Genomic DNA, 15,241 nt, shown 5'->3' with positions numbered 1-15,241 from the left:
GTAAAAGGTTTGCAGTATATGCACATATATCATCCTTGTCGTGATGCTAACTTTTTCTTTGGTTTTATATAATTTGCGCTTTGTAATTATTTGATTACAATTACCAAGCCCAGGTCCGTGAGTATATAATTGGGTTTATTTTTAGTATACTCTATATTCCTATTCCTTAAAATAGTAAAAATATTTAGAATTCCTATTTGCCATGTCAAGAAGAATGTTATAAGAATGATTTTGGCAGTGATTTCCAACATTTATTGCATCAAGTATCAACCAGTAAAAATAAAAATACTGCATCAAATAAAAAATAGTGGCAAGTGGCAAACCACACCATGAGCGTTCCTATCTGTTTAGTCCTTTCCCTTGATTTCATATGTTCTATATCTTCTTTGATGGAGACAAAGATATTCGTATACCTCTCCCCTAACATATATCCTCTACTATCCCAATTGACAGCATCCAAAGTAAATAAATAAATAAAAATATTTCCCGTTGTCATTCACTATTGTTTTGAGAGGCAAATATATTTACCAACACTAATCACAAGCAAAGGAGATGCTCAAATTTGCCTAAAAAAGAAAAGAAATGCTCAATATATCATAAAACAATCAATTTCAACAAAGCTCGCAAGCACCTGCCATCCACTCGACAAATACATCAAATATGTTACATAAAAAATGAATAACTCAGAAGTCAGACCCCCTGGCTTACACCAAAAGCCACAAGAAGGAAAGAAAAAAAAAATAAACTAGTATTTATTCTATCAATCTCGACAACAGTTGTTCAATTTCGATCACGTAAGATCAATATTGTTCTGGATAGATAAAGACCTGTATTTCTTATTATCTTGAGATTCGCAACCTTAAGGCCCAACCCAACAAGATTTTCCCTCAATTTCATATCCTCCCCACTTTGTAACCCGTAAACAAGTGGTAAGAGTTGTCGAAGTCAAACATTGATGAGCGTCGTCCGTAACGAACCATCCACCACTCCCAACGACTTCTCTTTGATGCCTATAAAAACCCTCCTTCAAAACAATGCAAGATATTCAATCTTTTTACCTAATATATCTTTCTCTCTTGCTTTTTAACTCACTTGAACATCATAGTACTTTGCAAAAAACACCCTCCGACATCCATCCCGATGGACGTTGTTCAAGTTATTATTATCAATCTTGATCGGGTAAGATCAAATATTAAAAGACAATTCATTCAATTCCCACCGAGTATTATTGATATATTTTTGTTGAAAGCAAAGCATTGATATGTGAAGGCTCAAATCTAATAAGATACAATGATTTGGATCCTTAGCACATTGTCTTTGTATGATTTGATTTCTTTCGTTTTCCTTGGAATAGGGAAGACAACAACCTATGGCAATTCCGCGTATAAAAAACTTTGTCTTTCTAAAGCGTAACTATTTCAATTGTTTATGTTGATTTTGGATGATAAAAAGATTTTTATTTTGGACAAATACAGTTATTAATGTTAAATGACCTCAGATCTCTTCCCAAAAATTAACTCAAAATATGAGCATTTAGTGTGGGTCATGTGTCTACTTCACACATTTACAATCCTTAATCTGAATTTAATATATGTTAAACGAGCTCGAATCTAATTTTAAAAGTTGATTCAAATATAAGAATGTCCAAATACATTTATACACCAATTTGAACTGTGGAGAATTATTACCAGACACACCATGGCAGAAAGGTAATTTCAGTTAAAATAATTTAGCAAATAGCAAGTTGGTAAGTAGTAACCAGCTCAAATTATTCTCGTTTATAAAGTCCAAGCTGATGATAATTGATTGATAGGGTGAAATTGATTTCTGGTGAATTGCATTTGTATCTTCTTACATTTCAATTTTCATATACAATCATTCATATTATAAACATTAACATTAATATTGCATAGTCAGTGCATTCTGAGGTTAAAGAAAAACAAATCAAGAAGCCATGAAATCCTCAACCTCAACTTTGTATATTCTCTTCTACCTCGTAATGCTATTATTGTCTGTAACAGTAATGGCATTGACCAACAAAAAAACTTACATAGTTCACATGAAACACAACAAAAATGCATCCATGTACTCTCCCATTCTCCAATCTTCTTCTTCTTCTGATTCTCTACTTTACACCTACACTCACGCTTACAATGGTTTCGCTGTTTCCCTTGACACTAAACAAGTGCAAGAACTGCGTAGTTCTGATTCAGTTCTCGGTGTATATGAAGATACTCTGTACTCACTGCACACTACCCGCACCCCAGAGTTTCTGGGTCTGCTTCAAATTCAAACCCATTCTCAGTTTCTTCACCAACCTTCATACGACGTTGTTATTGGTGTACTTGACACTGGAGTATGGCCAGAATCGCAAAGTTTTCACGATTCTCAAATTCCTCAAATCCCATCTCGATGGCGTGGAAAGTGTGAATCAGCACCAGATTTCGATTCTTCACTCTGTAACAAAAAACTCATTGGTGCTCGAAGCTTCTCCAAGGGCTATCTCATGGCTTCTCCTGGTGGTGGTAGAAAGAAATCAGTTGATCCTATTTCACCTCGTGACAGAGATGGACACGGTACCCATACTGCCACAACCGCCGCTGGCTCCGCCGTAGCTAACGCCACTCTTCTCGGTTATGCTACCGGAACAGCACGTGGTATGGCTCCACAGGCACGTATCGCTGTTTACAAGGTCTGCTGGACCGACGGTTGTTTCGCCTCCGACATCCTCGCTGGAATAGATCAAGCGATTCAAGACGGTGTTGATGTGTTGTCACTCTCACTCGGTGGTTCATCATCCACTCCTTACTATTTCGACACCATCGCAATCGGAGCTTTTGCGGCGGTGGAGAGAGGGATATTCGTTTCTTGTTCGGCGGGGAATACTGGACCTCGCAGCGGTTCGTTATCGAATGTAGCTCCGTGGATCATGACCGTCGGAGCAGGGACTTTGGATCGGGATTTTCCGGCTTACGCTACTCTCGGAAACGGAAAACGTTTCTCCGGCGTTTCACTTTACAGTGGAGAAGGAATGGGAAACGAACCGGTTGGTTTGGTTTATTTTAACGAACGGTTTAATTCATCGAGTAGTATATGTATGCCCGGTTCACTTGACTCTGAAATCGTGCGCGGGAAAGTGGTTGTTTGTGATAGGGGTGTAAATTCACGTGTGGAGAAAGGCACGGTTGTGATTGACGCCGGAGGTGTTGGGATGATTCTTGCAAACACGGCGGCGAGCGGTGAAGGAGTGGTGGCTGATAGTTACTTGGTACCGGCCGTTTCGGTGGGAAAAAACGAGGGTGATGAGATTAAAAAGTATGCAGCGTTGGATTCTAATCCAACGGCTATCCTTAATTTCGGCGGAACTGTGTTGAACGTGAAACCTTCACCCGTGGTAGCATCTTTCAGCTCTCGTGGGCCCAATGGTGTGACGCCACAAATTCTGAAGCCTGATGTTATTGGGCCTGGCGTGAACATCTTAGCTGGATGGACCGGCGCTGTTGGGCCTTCGGGCTCACAAGACACCCGCAAAGCCCAATTCAATATCATGTCTGGTATATTTAGGCCTAAAATTTAATACATCAATTTTTGTTAACTAAATTATCTCTTACTTAACATGGACTATTAATCAATTGCTAATTTTGTTACGATAATGATAATAATGTTAAGGTACGTCGATGTCATGTCCACACATAAGTGGCGTGGCCGCCTTGTTGAAAGCGGCTCATCCAGAATGGAGTCCAAGTGCAATCAAATCAGCTCTGATGACAACAGCTTATACACTTGACAACACAGAGTCTCCCCTAAGGGATGCAATGGGAGAGGCCTTGTCCACACCATGGGCTTATGGGTCAGGTCATGTCAACCCACAAAAGGCCTTATCTCCTGGCCTTGTTTATGATGCTGACATTGAAGACTACATTGCATTCTTGTGCTCTCTAAACTACTCACTTGACCATGTGAAACTCATTGTCAAGCGTCCTAATGTTAATTGTTCTACCTATTTGTCTGGCCCTGGTGATCTTAATTACCCATCATTTTCTGTTGTTTTTGGTAACAATAGTGGTGTTGTTCAATACAAGCGGACACTTACTAACGTTGGGGAGGCAGAATCTGTTTATGATGTAGCTGTTAGTGGGCCATCTACGGTGGGGATAATTGTGAATCCTACCAAGCTGGTTTTTGAGCAAGTTGGTGAAAGGCAAACATATATGGTTAAGTTTATATCAAACAAGGATATTGTTGATGATTCGGTTACGTCTGAATTTGGCAGTATTACGTGGAGCAACAAACAACACCAAGTTAGGAGCCCAATTGCTTTTACATGGACAATTCTATGAAGATTTGGATAAGTTACTGTATCATTTAAGCCCAATAGCAGTAGCCTAGCCCTATTTAAAAAAGAAAACGACAGAAAGAAAGCAGCTGTTTGTTGACGTTGTAAAGGGTGACATTGCATTATGATGAGATTAATTAGTCCCACCCAGTAAAAGCTAATGTAACAAGACATTATTATTATACGTTAATGATAGTGTAACCTAGCAGGCTATGACATAACATAATTCTATGCACCAAGTACGATTAGAGTATGTTTTAGAATTGTGTCAAATTTTTATTCTACAATTTCCAAGTTTACACTAGAAAATTTAAGCGTGCAAATTCATGAAAGGAAGAGATGAACGTAACTTGAGTTAGTTTTGGTTTCCAATATTGAGCACACCCATGTGTGAATTATTTCTTTCTTTTCCTTCTGTTTCGTACACGCGTGCAGTAAACCAAGGGGAAAAAGCAAAAGAAGAAACTACTGTATAGTAGCAACTTCTACCGCAGTACATCATCAAAGTTAACAATACTTCCTTCTCAATTATTACTAATTACCGGTTATTTCCAAATGTCTTATTCCAAACGTTATTGAGCTTGAATGACCACTAATTGGTGTACCGAATGAAGAGTCATTTCCCGTGTGTCCTGCCTGTGCTCTGTGCTCTGTGTGTGTCAGTTATGCAGAAAAAAAAAAAGGCAGCTCACACTCACTCACACCCCTCACTTATTTTCCTGCCGTGCACCCAATTTGATTATTTCATCGATCATCAAATTTCATGTAGGACCACTAAGATTGAAAACTTGAGGTGAAAATAATTAATAAGACAAAAAACAAGACACTTTTTTCTTTTCTCTTTTGGCAGATAAAAACACTATTCTTATCATGATTTTAGGAAACTAGCAGAACTCACGATCTGTCATACAACTCAACAGCCTTTAGCAATCAAAGTCTGTGAAATCAAACACTAAAAGCAAGGTGATTCAAGCACCTAATATTGGACAATGCACACAACAAAGGATGAAATGGAACTTATCATACCCAAAATTACAACTTCCAAACCGAGCTATTACATTTGCTTCAAGTATTCACTATCCATATACTGCATAGTTATAAACATTTATTTTTCCAAAATTTATACTCTAGCTTATATAAATGCAATTTTGTGAAGACAAAGGGCTCCAAATTTTTTCTCCTTTGGAGAGAATATAGTAATGTGCTAGCAACAGAAACAAGAAGGATTAAAACATGACTTTGTACAACAGCAACATGGATTTACCTTTGGACAAGTTGGGCAAGAGCAAGTGCAGGTGCATTTGCAACTGCATAAAGAAGGGCATGATGGACACCCAAAATTGCAACTAGTTGGAAAAGTACAACAATTTCCCGAACCAAGGCTTTGTTTACAGCAATTTGATTTGGGACAAGAGAAACAACAGCAACAGTTCCACTTAGGTAAGGAACAAGTGAAGGATGGAAAACAGTTGCTGCAACTGCAACAACTGCATGGTTTACAGTCACTGCAGCAGCTTGGTAATTTTAGATGTACAGATAATCCATCACAGCAGCAGCAGCAGCAGCAGATCCAAGACAGATTAAAACATGGCAAACGACTGCACATAAAAGTTAGTTACTCATGTTATTCGTTATAGCTATTAAATAACACTTACTAGTTACTAACTAGTATCATACAAGTTCCTGCCTCAATAAATGAAATTTGACTAACTTATCAATCATTATGTGGGGGGTCACTCCTGTTTACTCTCTAAGATACACAAACACCAATGTTTGCTGAATTTAAGGCTCAGCTCCATGATGCACAAGAAAATATCTATAATCTTTGAAATTAGACATACCATTGTGACATTCCTCAAAGCTAAGCTAACCATAGACTTCAAATAATATTATTTTTTTTTAGGAGGGGACTATTTCCTTGAGTTTGATGCATATATAACATCTTTCTTTTCATACATGTGTAAACAGATTACATAGTTTTGCATCACACAGATATCAATAATTGAAAAATTCCTACCCACATAATTTAGAATTCTTGTTGAAGTGTAAAATTTGTTTATGAGGTGTCAGTTTAGTGTTAAGAGTTTAATTTTGTACCCTCGAGGACAAAGTTCAAATCCCCTTAAAGACAATTGTAAAATATTCATTAATGTCACTCGAATTAATAATAATTTTCGCTTTCCCAATATATTTTTTTTGAAAGAGCACAATTTAACAATTTCCAATAGTCTTACTACTCAAAACTTTCTTAGTATAAGCAAATAAAGTTACAAGATAAAGAAATTTGTACCAGAGCCATTTCCAGAAGCGACATGACCGGCGATTCTTCTTGTTTCTGCTTGAAAGAGAAAGGACATAAGAATCATGATCTCTTCTAAACTAACAAAAGCATTGATTGATTGATGAGAACATTTCTTACGAAGGTAACAGAGGATCTGAATTTGCCACCACATAATCAGCAATCCTGTAACATTAATCAGCAAAAAATAAATTCTCCTATGAAGAATTTAATCATTTTAAGGAATCATTTTAGTATAGGAGCAAACTCAAAATTAAACATACTCTTTGCAGCATTTTGAAGCTGGTTGAAGACCTTCCATAGATTTCAATTCTTCCTGGTAGATGCAAAATCATCAAATTGCCATGAAGGTGGCATGTTGATAATTAAAAATTAATTTTCTAATAACACATATGATTCCACATAGGAAATCCATTTATGTCCTTCAAATTGGACACAAAATGAGTCACAGACAAAAAGATTCTCTGCAAATGAAAAGAGCATCTTCACTTTTTTTTGGTACTAAAATTAAAACCAGAAGAGGTCAAGAATTAGTTTAATTTAAATTTTGAAATTTGAAAACCTTGTCTCTGAATTTTAAAATGTCACACAATAGAACCTAGTACATTTGTTGAACTACTCTGTTGTAGTACTCTATTTTTTCATGCTCAAAATTAGTACTGCATTGATCATGAAAATGTTATGCACAGAGAAGTTTTTTCTTCAAATTTACTGTCATGGATCGTTAGAAATGACATAGAAGTTCTGACACATGACGTTTCTTCTTCCATTTTGAAAGTTACAAACACTTCCATTCAAAAACTAAAAAAAAAATGATGTCACAAAATAGTGTATATATAAATGTAACAGAATTCTCAATTTCAGCATAGAAAGCATTTTGAGAAGCAAGAAAACAAACCTCTAGAAAACCTATCTCTCTTTCAAGCATCTGAACCTTGGCCATTTCACGGCGTTTGCCATACAAATCTGGATATTCAGGAGGTGACTTAGGAGAAGGTGGAGGAAGTGAAGGAACAGAAGAGGAAGAAGAAGAAGAACGAACCATAGTCATTGAAGAAAAGAAAGAAGGTGAAAATAGTAGAGAGAAGAAATGGAAATAGAAATAGAAATAGAAATTGCAGCAGGGACTGGACTGAGAAGGTTGCAGGTGGAGACAGTAATAGCAGTAGTCCTTTTTGTTTGTGTAGTGTTGTTTAATATGGAGTGGAGGTGGTAAAGGTAAAGAGAGAGGGGTAGGCACAAGTAACAATAGTAATGGTAAGTGACAAAGAAGAAGCGGCAAATAAGGTTGGTTAGGTTAGGTGTGAATTCTCAATACTTATGAAATGAAATGACTACTGTCACAGAGGCAGTAAATACCCTCTGACAACAAGGGATAATTAACTAACACCCACAAACCCCTAAGTAAATAAATACACCAAACATATGTTTGATTTTACCGTGGGTGTGTCAGAATCATATTGATCTTTCGTTGGATTTTATAGTGTATCACAATCATTGTTATCCTTTGTTTAGTTTTAAGTTTTTAACAAACTTGATAGATCATACATGATTTTAACACACACATATCATATCAAACATAATATACCAAATTTCAAACTCGTGTGCAATATAGTTACATCAGTGGTATATACTTGGATCCCTTGATAATTTAGTTGTTCAAAATTTATGATTAGTCAAATTTATCAAGGGATCCAAGTATATACCACTGATAAAGAAGAATACGTTGATTTATCCAAAAACAGTTCAAAAAATTTATAACAAAAGATGTGTTATTTGAACTACTATTTATACGACACTTGTTTAACAACTATTGATTTATAAAAAAAAATATAGATATCGACGCCAAAACTAAAATAATAAAAAAATAAATACATAATATAAATATCATAAAAAAAATTGTCACAAAATAGTTACAAATTATTCTCAACTTGTTGATAGTTTTTTATTGTTGTACTCGTGCAAAGGAAATGGGTGGAAACTAGAAAAGTAACTGTAAAGAAGAATGATAAAGAGAGGGGTAGAAAGACAGTCATTATTGCTACTGGATTCTGACTGTCCACACCACCACCATTTTAAAAATTGTCATAAATAAATCATTTTAAAATTTAATTCCTCTTCTGACTTTTTAAAAAAATTAAATTAAAATATAAGAAAAACTATATTCCTTTTTAAGTATTTTAGAAGATGAATACATTTTTTTGTTGTTGCCAACTAGTGTGTTTTATCATCGTTTTAAAGAACTGTAAATAAGGGGAAACTGTGAACAAGAGAGGGAATAAGAATTTGAGTGAAGAGAGGGGGAAGGCACAAGTTGATAATAATGGTAAAGGTAAAGGGTATTTATAAATAGTAAAGACGGCTGAGAGAAGGCCTGCAACTACTGGTGTCTGTACAAACCCCATTTAGTAAAGTTGATCTGAATTTGATTGAGATTTTAGGTTATGTTTGTTTTATGAAAAATGATATTTGTACAATTAATTTGTGACAACTTTAATGACAACTTTCTCTTTCATATTCACATTATCTTTTTACTTTTTCTCTCTATTATTTTAGTTTTTGTGCTAATATCTATTTTTCGTGCTAATACTCTTCTTATTTTATAAAAGGATTGATTCTATTGTACATAAGAAATACAGTCTTGTACTATGCATATTTGTTTTCTTGTAAGTTAGAATCAATAAATCACACCATATCTCACTCAATTCAATTGTGACACTAACACCAACCAAAGCACTCAAAAGGACGAGGAGGACTACATACTTTTACTTTCAAGAGATGTCGTCGATCATCGTTAGATTTTGTGTGTGGAGATTTTTACATATAGCCATCACTCTTGGTTGTGAGCTTATTGATATTGGAGGCGTTACAAATCGCAGGAAATCTAGGCCTAGTTACCAATGAAGTTGTGGACAAAAAATGCGCAATTGTGTGTAAAATCTAAATAAGATTGAGTCCTGACTCGATCCAACAAAGTAAATATACAGATAAAATGTTTAAGCTTTCTTAAACAAAATTAGATGTTTATAAACTTCTTCACTTAGTGGGTGGGTTAAATCCTAAAAAAATAAAGTTGGTGGGTTAATAAATTTCATTGGTGTGCATTGTTCACCTCATAAAGCTCTATAGCAAAGTAATTAAGGACCTTTCCAACTCTTTAATGAACTTTAAACTTGTTAGAAGTACACTAGGACACGAGTTCATTAATTGAAATATCCTTTTCAGTTGAGCATAATTTAATGTTCAGATCTCTTTATCCAAAACAATGCAAATAATAGAGTAGTGAGTATATATCGATCAAATATCATCTTTTTATCACTCCCGTTAGCTATGCTCAATATTTTTACTTTATTATAGTTTAGACAATTATAGAAACAATTAATACATAGTACTCCTTTTTAGAGATCTTTAAAACCAAACCAATCAAATATAAAAAATGCAAATCGAACCAATTTAAAACAAAACCGTAAAAATTAACATTTAGTTTGGATACATTCATATCATTTTTTTACTTAACTGTACGGTTTGGTTTTGTTTGCGGTTTTTATTTTATCAACGAACTAAACTAAACCAAATTAAACCACAACATAAGAAAATCATTTATTAAACATATGTCACCTAGAACAAAACTCGTGAGAACTCAATAAAAACTTTTATAAAATGACACATTTTTTCGCTTGTTAAGTTTCTTCTTGCTTATTTAAAAAATGTAATTAATTTTTAGAAAATGATAAAATCTTAGTTTTATACATTTATTACAAAAATTACTCTTTGTCCATGTTTTTAATTTGGTCTATATTGTTGGGTGAAAATAAAATTGTAAAGTTGGATGAAATATAAAACATTGTTAAAAACATTGGTGGAAGTATGTTGTGTTTTACCTTTTTAACTTGATTTTAATGTTGAAAACAAAAAATTATATTGTCTAAAAAAAATCGCATCAACCAAAACAATCCAAACCACGTTTGTTTGGTTTGGTTTGGTTCGGATGACTTTTTAAAAGTCAACCAAACCGAACCGTATGCTTTTTTATCTCCTGATTAGAATGACTTTTATGCTCAAAACCGCACCTAACACCCGTACTCCCTCGGTTATTTAAGGACTATAAAATTTTTTAGAAAAAAAATATCAATATTTTTTAGATTATATAGCAACAATTTCACCGAACTTAAATTCATTGCAGATAAAATTAAGGGTTAAATATGTTTTTAGTCCTTACATTTTGCGCTCCTTTGAAGAATAGTCCCTACATCTCATTAAATGTTTTTAAAATCCTCACATTTTATCTCCGTTATCAAAATTAGTTTCTGCTGTTAATTCTCTAACGGAATGTTGATGTGAGAGTTAGTGGGTCGCAATTATTTTAGGGTTAAATATGATTTTGGTCCCTACATTTTGCATGACTTTGAAGAATAGTCCTTACATTTTGCGTGACTTTAAAAGCATTTATTAAAATGTAAGGACTATTCTTCAAAGTCACGCAAATGTAGGGACCAAAAACATATTTAATCTTAAAATAATTGGGGCCCACTAACTGTCACATCAATATTCCGTTAAAGAGTTAACATCAGGGACTAATTTTGATAACGGAGATAAAATGTGAGGATATTAAAAACATTTAATGAAACGTAGGGACTATTCTTCAAAGAGGCGCAAAATGTAAAGACTAAAAACATATTTAACCCTAAAATTAATATGGTTGGAAAATAAATCTTTAAAAATTATCACAGAGAAAACAATTACTCTTTCCGTTTTGCAACGAGTGTCGTTTAAAGTTTTGACATACAAATTAAGAAATGGAATGAAATAATCAATAAACATAACACTTTTACTAAAGGCTAAATACCATATGTGGTCTTTTAAGTTAGATGATTATAACAAGTTAATTCTTTATGTTTCACAGGCGTGTAATTTCGTCTTGATTTAAAATGAAATTGATCGATCACTTTGTTTATAATGTTGTTGATGAAATATTTATCGGTACAATTAGACTTAAATTCAAAAACTAGAAGAAGAAAATGTGTGTAAGTAATCATGTTATATGTAATAAGTACTTCTGGACCTACCGTCTCAATGTTAAAATCTATAAACACTTTTTAATGAAGTTGATTGAAAAGATGGGTGACATGAGCTTGGTCTTTTAAGTCATAAATTATATACACCATTATCTTGTTTTCATCACACCCATTCAAAAAATGTTAGGACAAAAGGTACTTTTGATATCTAACATGATTATTTACACACATTTATTTATATAGACACACAAAATTTATGTTTTAGTAAAAATTAAGCATATAGTTGATCTTTAAAAAATTTAATTATATACTTTTAAATTCAAAATAATTATTTGAAAATTTTGAGTCATTTAAAAGTGAGATAGTAACACCGACTCAGATGAAGAAGAATAGGGTGAGACAAAAAGTAATTCTATTTAAAAATTAAGAATATTTTAGTAAACTCCCTGTTAATTTTTTTTTTATTTTTATTTTTTATGGGCGAGCTCACCCATCCGAGCCTCACCGATCCAAATCGGTCTCATTCAAATGTTACCACTACCAACTCTTGGAGTTGGCTTGGAAGCTTGATATTCTTGAAAATATTAAGTATTTTGGTTGGTTTATTTTGTTAGGTTCTACTTAAGAACTTGTTTTGTATGTCCAGACATCTTACAATGGATTCTTCTTGCAAACTTTATAGACTCTTGAATGATTCTTGCCTTCATACTCTTTAAAATTGTTCACTTAAATGTCCGATCAAATTTCCTTATGTTGAATATGCATCAACGGTTATCAACATGCACACAGAACTAAAAGATAAATTGCTTGGGCAAACCTATCATGATACGAACAAATTGGCTTCTCGAGGAGCACGGACAGAGCAATTCATACAAGAAAGAGAAAAGAGGCGTGTTTGCTGAGGGCAAGATCTGATGATGATATGTTAGTTGATCCTACAATAAGACGTGGTGCGCAGGGTATGAAATTTTCAGCTTTTGGAGGGTATAAAAGGCCAACGTTTTTTTCCTGTGTGTGTAATCTCATGAAACCAAAAGAGGAGACTCTTAGAAACACATGGAAAACACGAGAGTTTGAGAGGTTTGTATGCAACTTGGGTGAATCTTGAAAGATCAAAAGAAAAAACATTTAAGGGTTGCTGCATTGTTAGGAGAGATTCTATAGTTGGAAAATACTTTGTAAACAAAGTGAAAATTTTTAAGTGATTATAAGAGGGTAAATGAGAGAAATTTTTAGGGGATGTTCTTGAAGAGTATTGGGAGCTAAATTTATTGGAAGAAATGCTAAGGACACTATCTTTTCAACTCTATCTTTTCAACACTCTCTTTGTCACTCATTCTCTTATTAGATGAAATCAATGTATGACCCATCACTTTAAGTGGAACCTATTTACAAAGTGTGAGACCCACCATGATTTAAGCCAATAAGAATGTAAGTGTTAGAGAGAGTGTTGAAAAGAGAGTGTTGCTAGCAATACTAATTTCTTGGTCACTTTTGTATACTCTCATCATCAAGCGAAAAAAGTGAGAAATCATAGAAATTAGATATGTTCTTGGAGAGTTTGTCGAATCTAATTTCTTGCAACTCTTTGTATCTCTCTTTGTAATGACCCTTTGATAGTAGATTCAAGAGCTTTATCTCCCCCCAAATGTAGATAATTGTTGGATAGAACTAAGTAAACAAAATCTTAGCGTGATGTTTCTCTACTCTCTACTCCATTTATCTTTTTCTTCCGTTCGATTGTATATTAGATTTAGATATGTTATTGTTGTTTGCATTTGTTTTGGTTACTGATTGTCATTGATATTGTCTACATATCTAAGTTCATTAGTGTGATTTGAATTTAAATTTAGTATTGTTGCATAACCTCCGGTATATACATATGTGATTTAGAGTCAAACAAGTAATTTCCAAGGCTTTTTTAATTTGTTATCATTTTTGGAGAGTAACGATTTACATTATCTTATGTGCTATTATTATTGGACGATGCGATATTGTTTTTTTGTTACATGTTAGCTTATCTGTTGTCCTTTTTTCTCTGTTTGATTTGATTGCAGGTGGTTGGCTAATGACAATGGTGGTTCCTTAAAAATTCTTGGACTCAAAGAGGCTTAGAGTTGATGTTGATATTCTAGTAGGTAATGCTAGACTCTTTGTATAAGTACTTTCCCGATCATTATTATAAAAAAAAAAAAAAAAAAAACTATTTTTTAAATTCATTGAATAATTTATATTTTTTCTATATATTATAGACTAAATACATCATTTATTCATTGAATTTAATAAGTGTTTTTTTTTTTTCTTTTGCTGAACTTTGTATATTTGGTTCTATAACACTTGTTCCCTTCCCTTAATATATGAAATATAATCAAGAAAAATACATGTCAGTAATTTAAGTTCATATGAGATTTCTTATGGCATTTAGGTTTAAGTTGTCCTAATTGTTTTGTGGAAAAGGTGTTCTCATTGTTGAAATGACTGGAGGCTTTGCGGCGATTCCAATTTCCAATGATCTGTAACATAAACATTCTGTTGATACTTGATGAAAGGTTTACCTTATATTTAAATTTGAATAAGGATACATTTGTAGCAAATGTCTTTATTGTAGAGATGTTTTGTGTAAGTCTCATAATTAATGATATTATACAGATAAAAGGATCCTAGCTTAGATAATAAAGTTACAAATGAAAACATTTGTGGCATAATTATTTACTCTGCAACTGATCATGATTAAGATACTCCAAAAAGATAAGTTTAATGTATTACTATAACTCTTATTCTTTAAATTATAACTAATTCAAATAGGTATACGGTTGGTCATCAGTCTGCCCGTTTTAATATGATATATAGACTGGTTTTTTCACAGTCTCATATATTGAGGAAAGAGCAGTACCAGATAATACAGTAAAAAAATATTATCACTCAATCTCCACCTAGATATTTTAAGGAGGAGCCAGGAATCAAGGTGTTTCATGTCAAAAGGAAACTGAACTTTATGTTCCGACTGGAACTGTCATTTTACAAGTAAGATATGTGCAGACACGAATATATAAATTTGTAACATTATATAGATGGATATAACATTTCATTTTTGAATGCATAGAAAAACATCATAACTGTTTTCTACAATTTTTTCATATTCTTGAAACATTGAATTATGTTATTCTCATTTTTTTCAACATCAATAGATACATACGCTGTTGATGTCGAAAAAATGTGTCAACAAAACATCATATAATTAACCAAACAATTATTTAATCATTCATCTCTTATTCAATTTTTCATCTCATTCTTGGTAATGTTTATAATGGTTAGAGCTCTTTCAGCTGTTGCAATTATCGTAAGTAATTTTAGAAAGAGAAATGCTAAAAGGACTCTCTTTCTTACACTTTTTCTAACACTCACTTTTTTATTAGGTGAAATTCATGTGGATCTCAATACTTTATGTAAGACTTATTTTGAAAGTATGAAATTAAAACAACACGATGGTTTGACCCAACGAGAATAAGTAGTAGAGATGTTGTTGGAAATTAAGAAAATATTTCAAACACTCGTAGAAGAGATAACTCTAAAAACCAAGATTTCACACAA

The 15,241-nt window shown here is 33.4% G+C and overlaps 2 protein-coding genes across 2 annotated transcripts; one reads left to right on the top strand and one right to left on the bottom strand.

Moving 5' to 3' along the window:
* Positions 1 to 1,797: 1,797 nt before the first annotated feature.
* On the top strand, positions 1,798 to 4,526 carry LOC11424667 (subtilisin-like protease SBT1.8). Its single transcript, XM_003609946.4, has 2 exons — positions 1,798 to 3,554; positions 3,670 to 4,526. Exons 1-2 carry the CDS (start codon positions 1,955 to 1,957, stop codon positions 4,338 to 4,340), a joined length of 2,271 nt encoding a protein of 756 aa, XP_003609994.3. The 5' UTR covers positions 1,798 to 1,954; the 3' UTR covers positions 4,341 to 4,526.
* Positions 4,527 to 5,339: 813 nt separating this feature from the next.
* On the bottom strand, positions 5,340 to 7,935 carry LOC25494164 (guanine nucleotide-binding protein subunit gamma 3). The gene is made up of 5 exons (XM_024782863.2): positions 7,534 to 7,935; positions 6,899 to 6,951; positions 6,756 to 6,800; positions 6,627 to 6,671; positions 5,340 to 5,934 (listed from the first exon to the last, which is right to left on the bottom strand). Exons 1-5 carry the CDS (start codon positions 7,684 to 7,686, stop codon positions 5,541 to 5,543), a joined length of 690 nt encoding a protein of 229 aa, XP_024638631.1. The 5' UTR covers positions 7,687 to 7,935; the 3' UTR covers positions 5,340 to 5,540.
* Positions 7,936 to 15,241: the final 7,306 nt, after the last annotated feature.

This window comes from Medicago truncatula, chromosome 4, assembly GCF_003473485.1.
Source record: "Medicago truncatula cultivar Jemalong A17 chromosome 4, MtrunA17r5.0-ANR, whole genome shotgun sequence".
Taxonomy (NCBI): Eukaryota; Viridiplantae; Streptophyta; class Magnoliopsida; order Fabales; family Fabaceae; genus Medicago; species Medicago truncatula.
The sequence above is the reverse complement of the archived record's forward strand: the minus strand, read 5'-3'. Positions and strand labels throughout refer to the sequence as shown.

Excerpts from the sequence above, each read along its gene's own strand:
- LOC11424667 (XM_003609946.4), top strand. The coding sequence starts at position 1,955 with ATGAAATCCTCAACCTCAACTTTGTATATTCTCTTCTACCTCGTAATG. Across the intron at positions 3,555-3,669 it reads CCAATTCAATATCATGTCTG|GTACGTCGATGTCATGTCCA; the intron begins GTATATTTAGGC and ends AATAATGTTAAG.
- LOC25494164 (XM_024782863.2), bottom strand. The coding sequence starts at position 7,686 with ATGACTATGGTTCGTTCTTCTTCTTCTTCCTCTTCTGTTCCTTCACTT. Across the intron at positions 6,952-7,533 it reads GAGAGATAGGTTTTCTAGAG|GAAGAATTGAAATCTATGGA; the intron begins GTTTGTTTTCTT and ends TGCATCTACCAG. Across the intron at positions 5,935-6,626 it reads CGCTTCTGGAAATGGCTCTG|TCGTTTGCCATGTTTTAATC; the intron begins GTACAAATTTCT and ends TTTTATGTGCAG.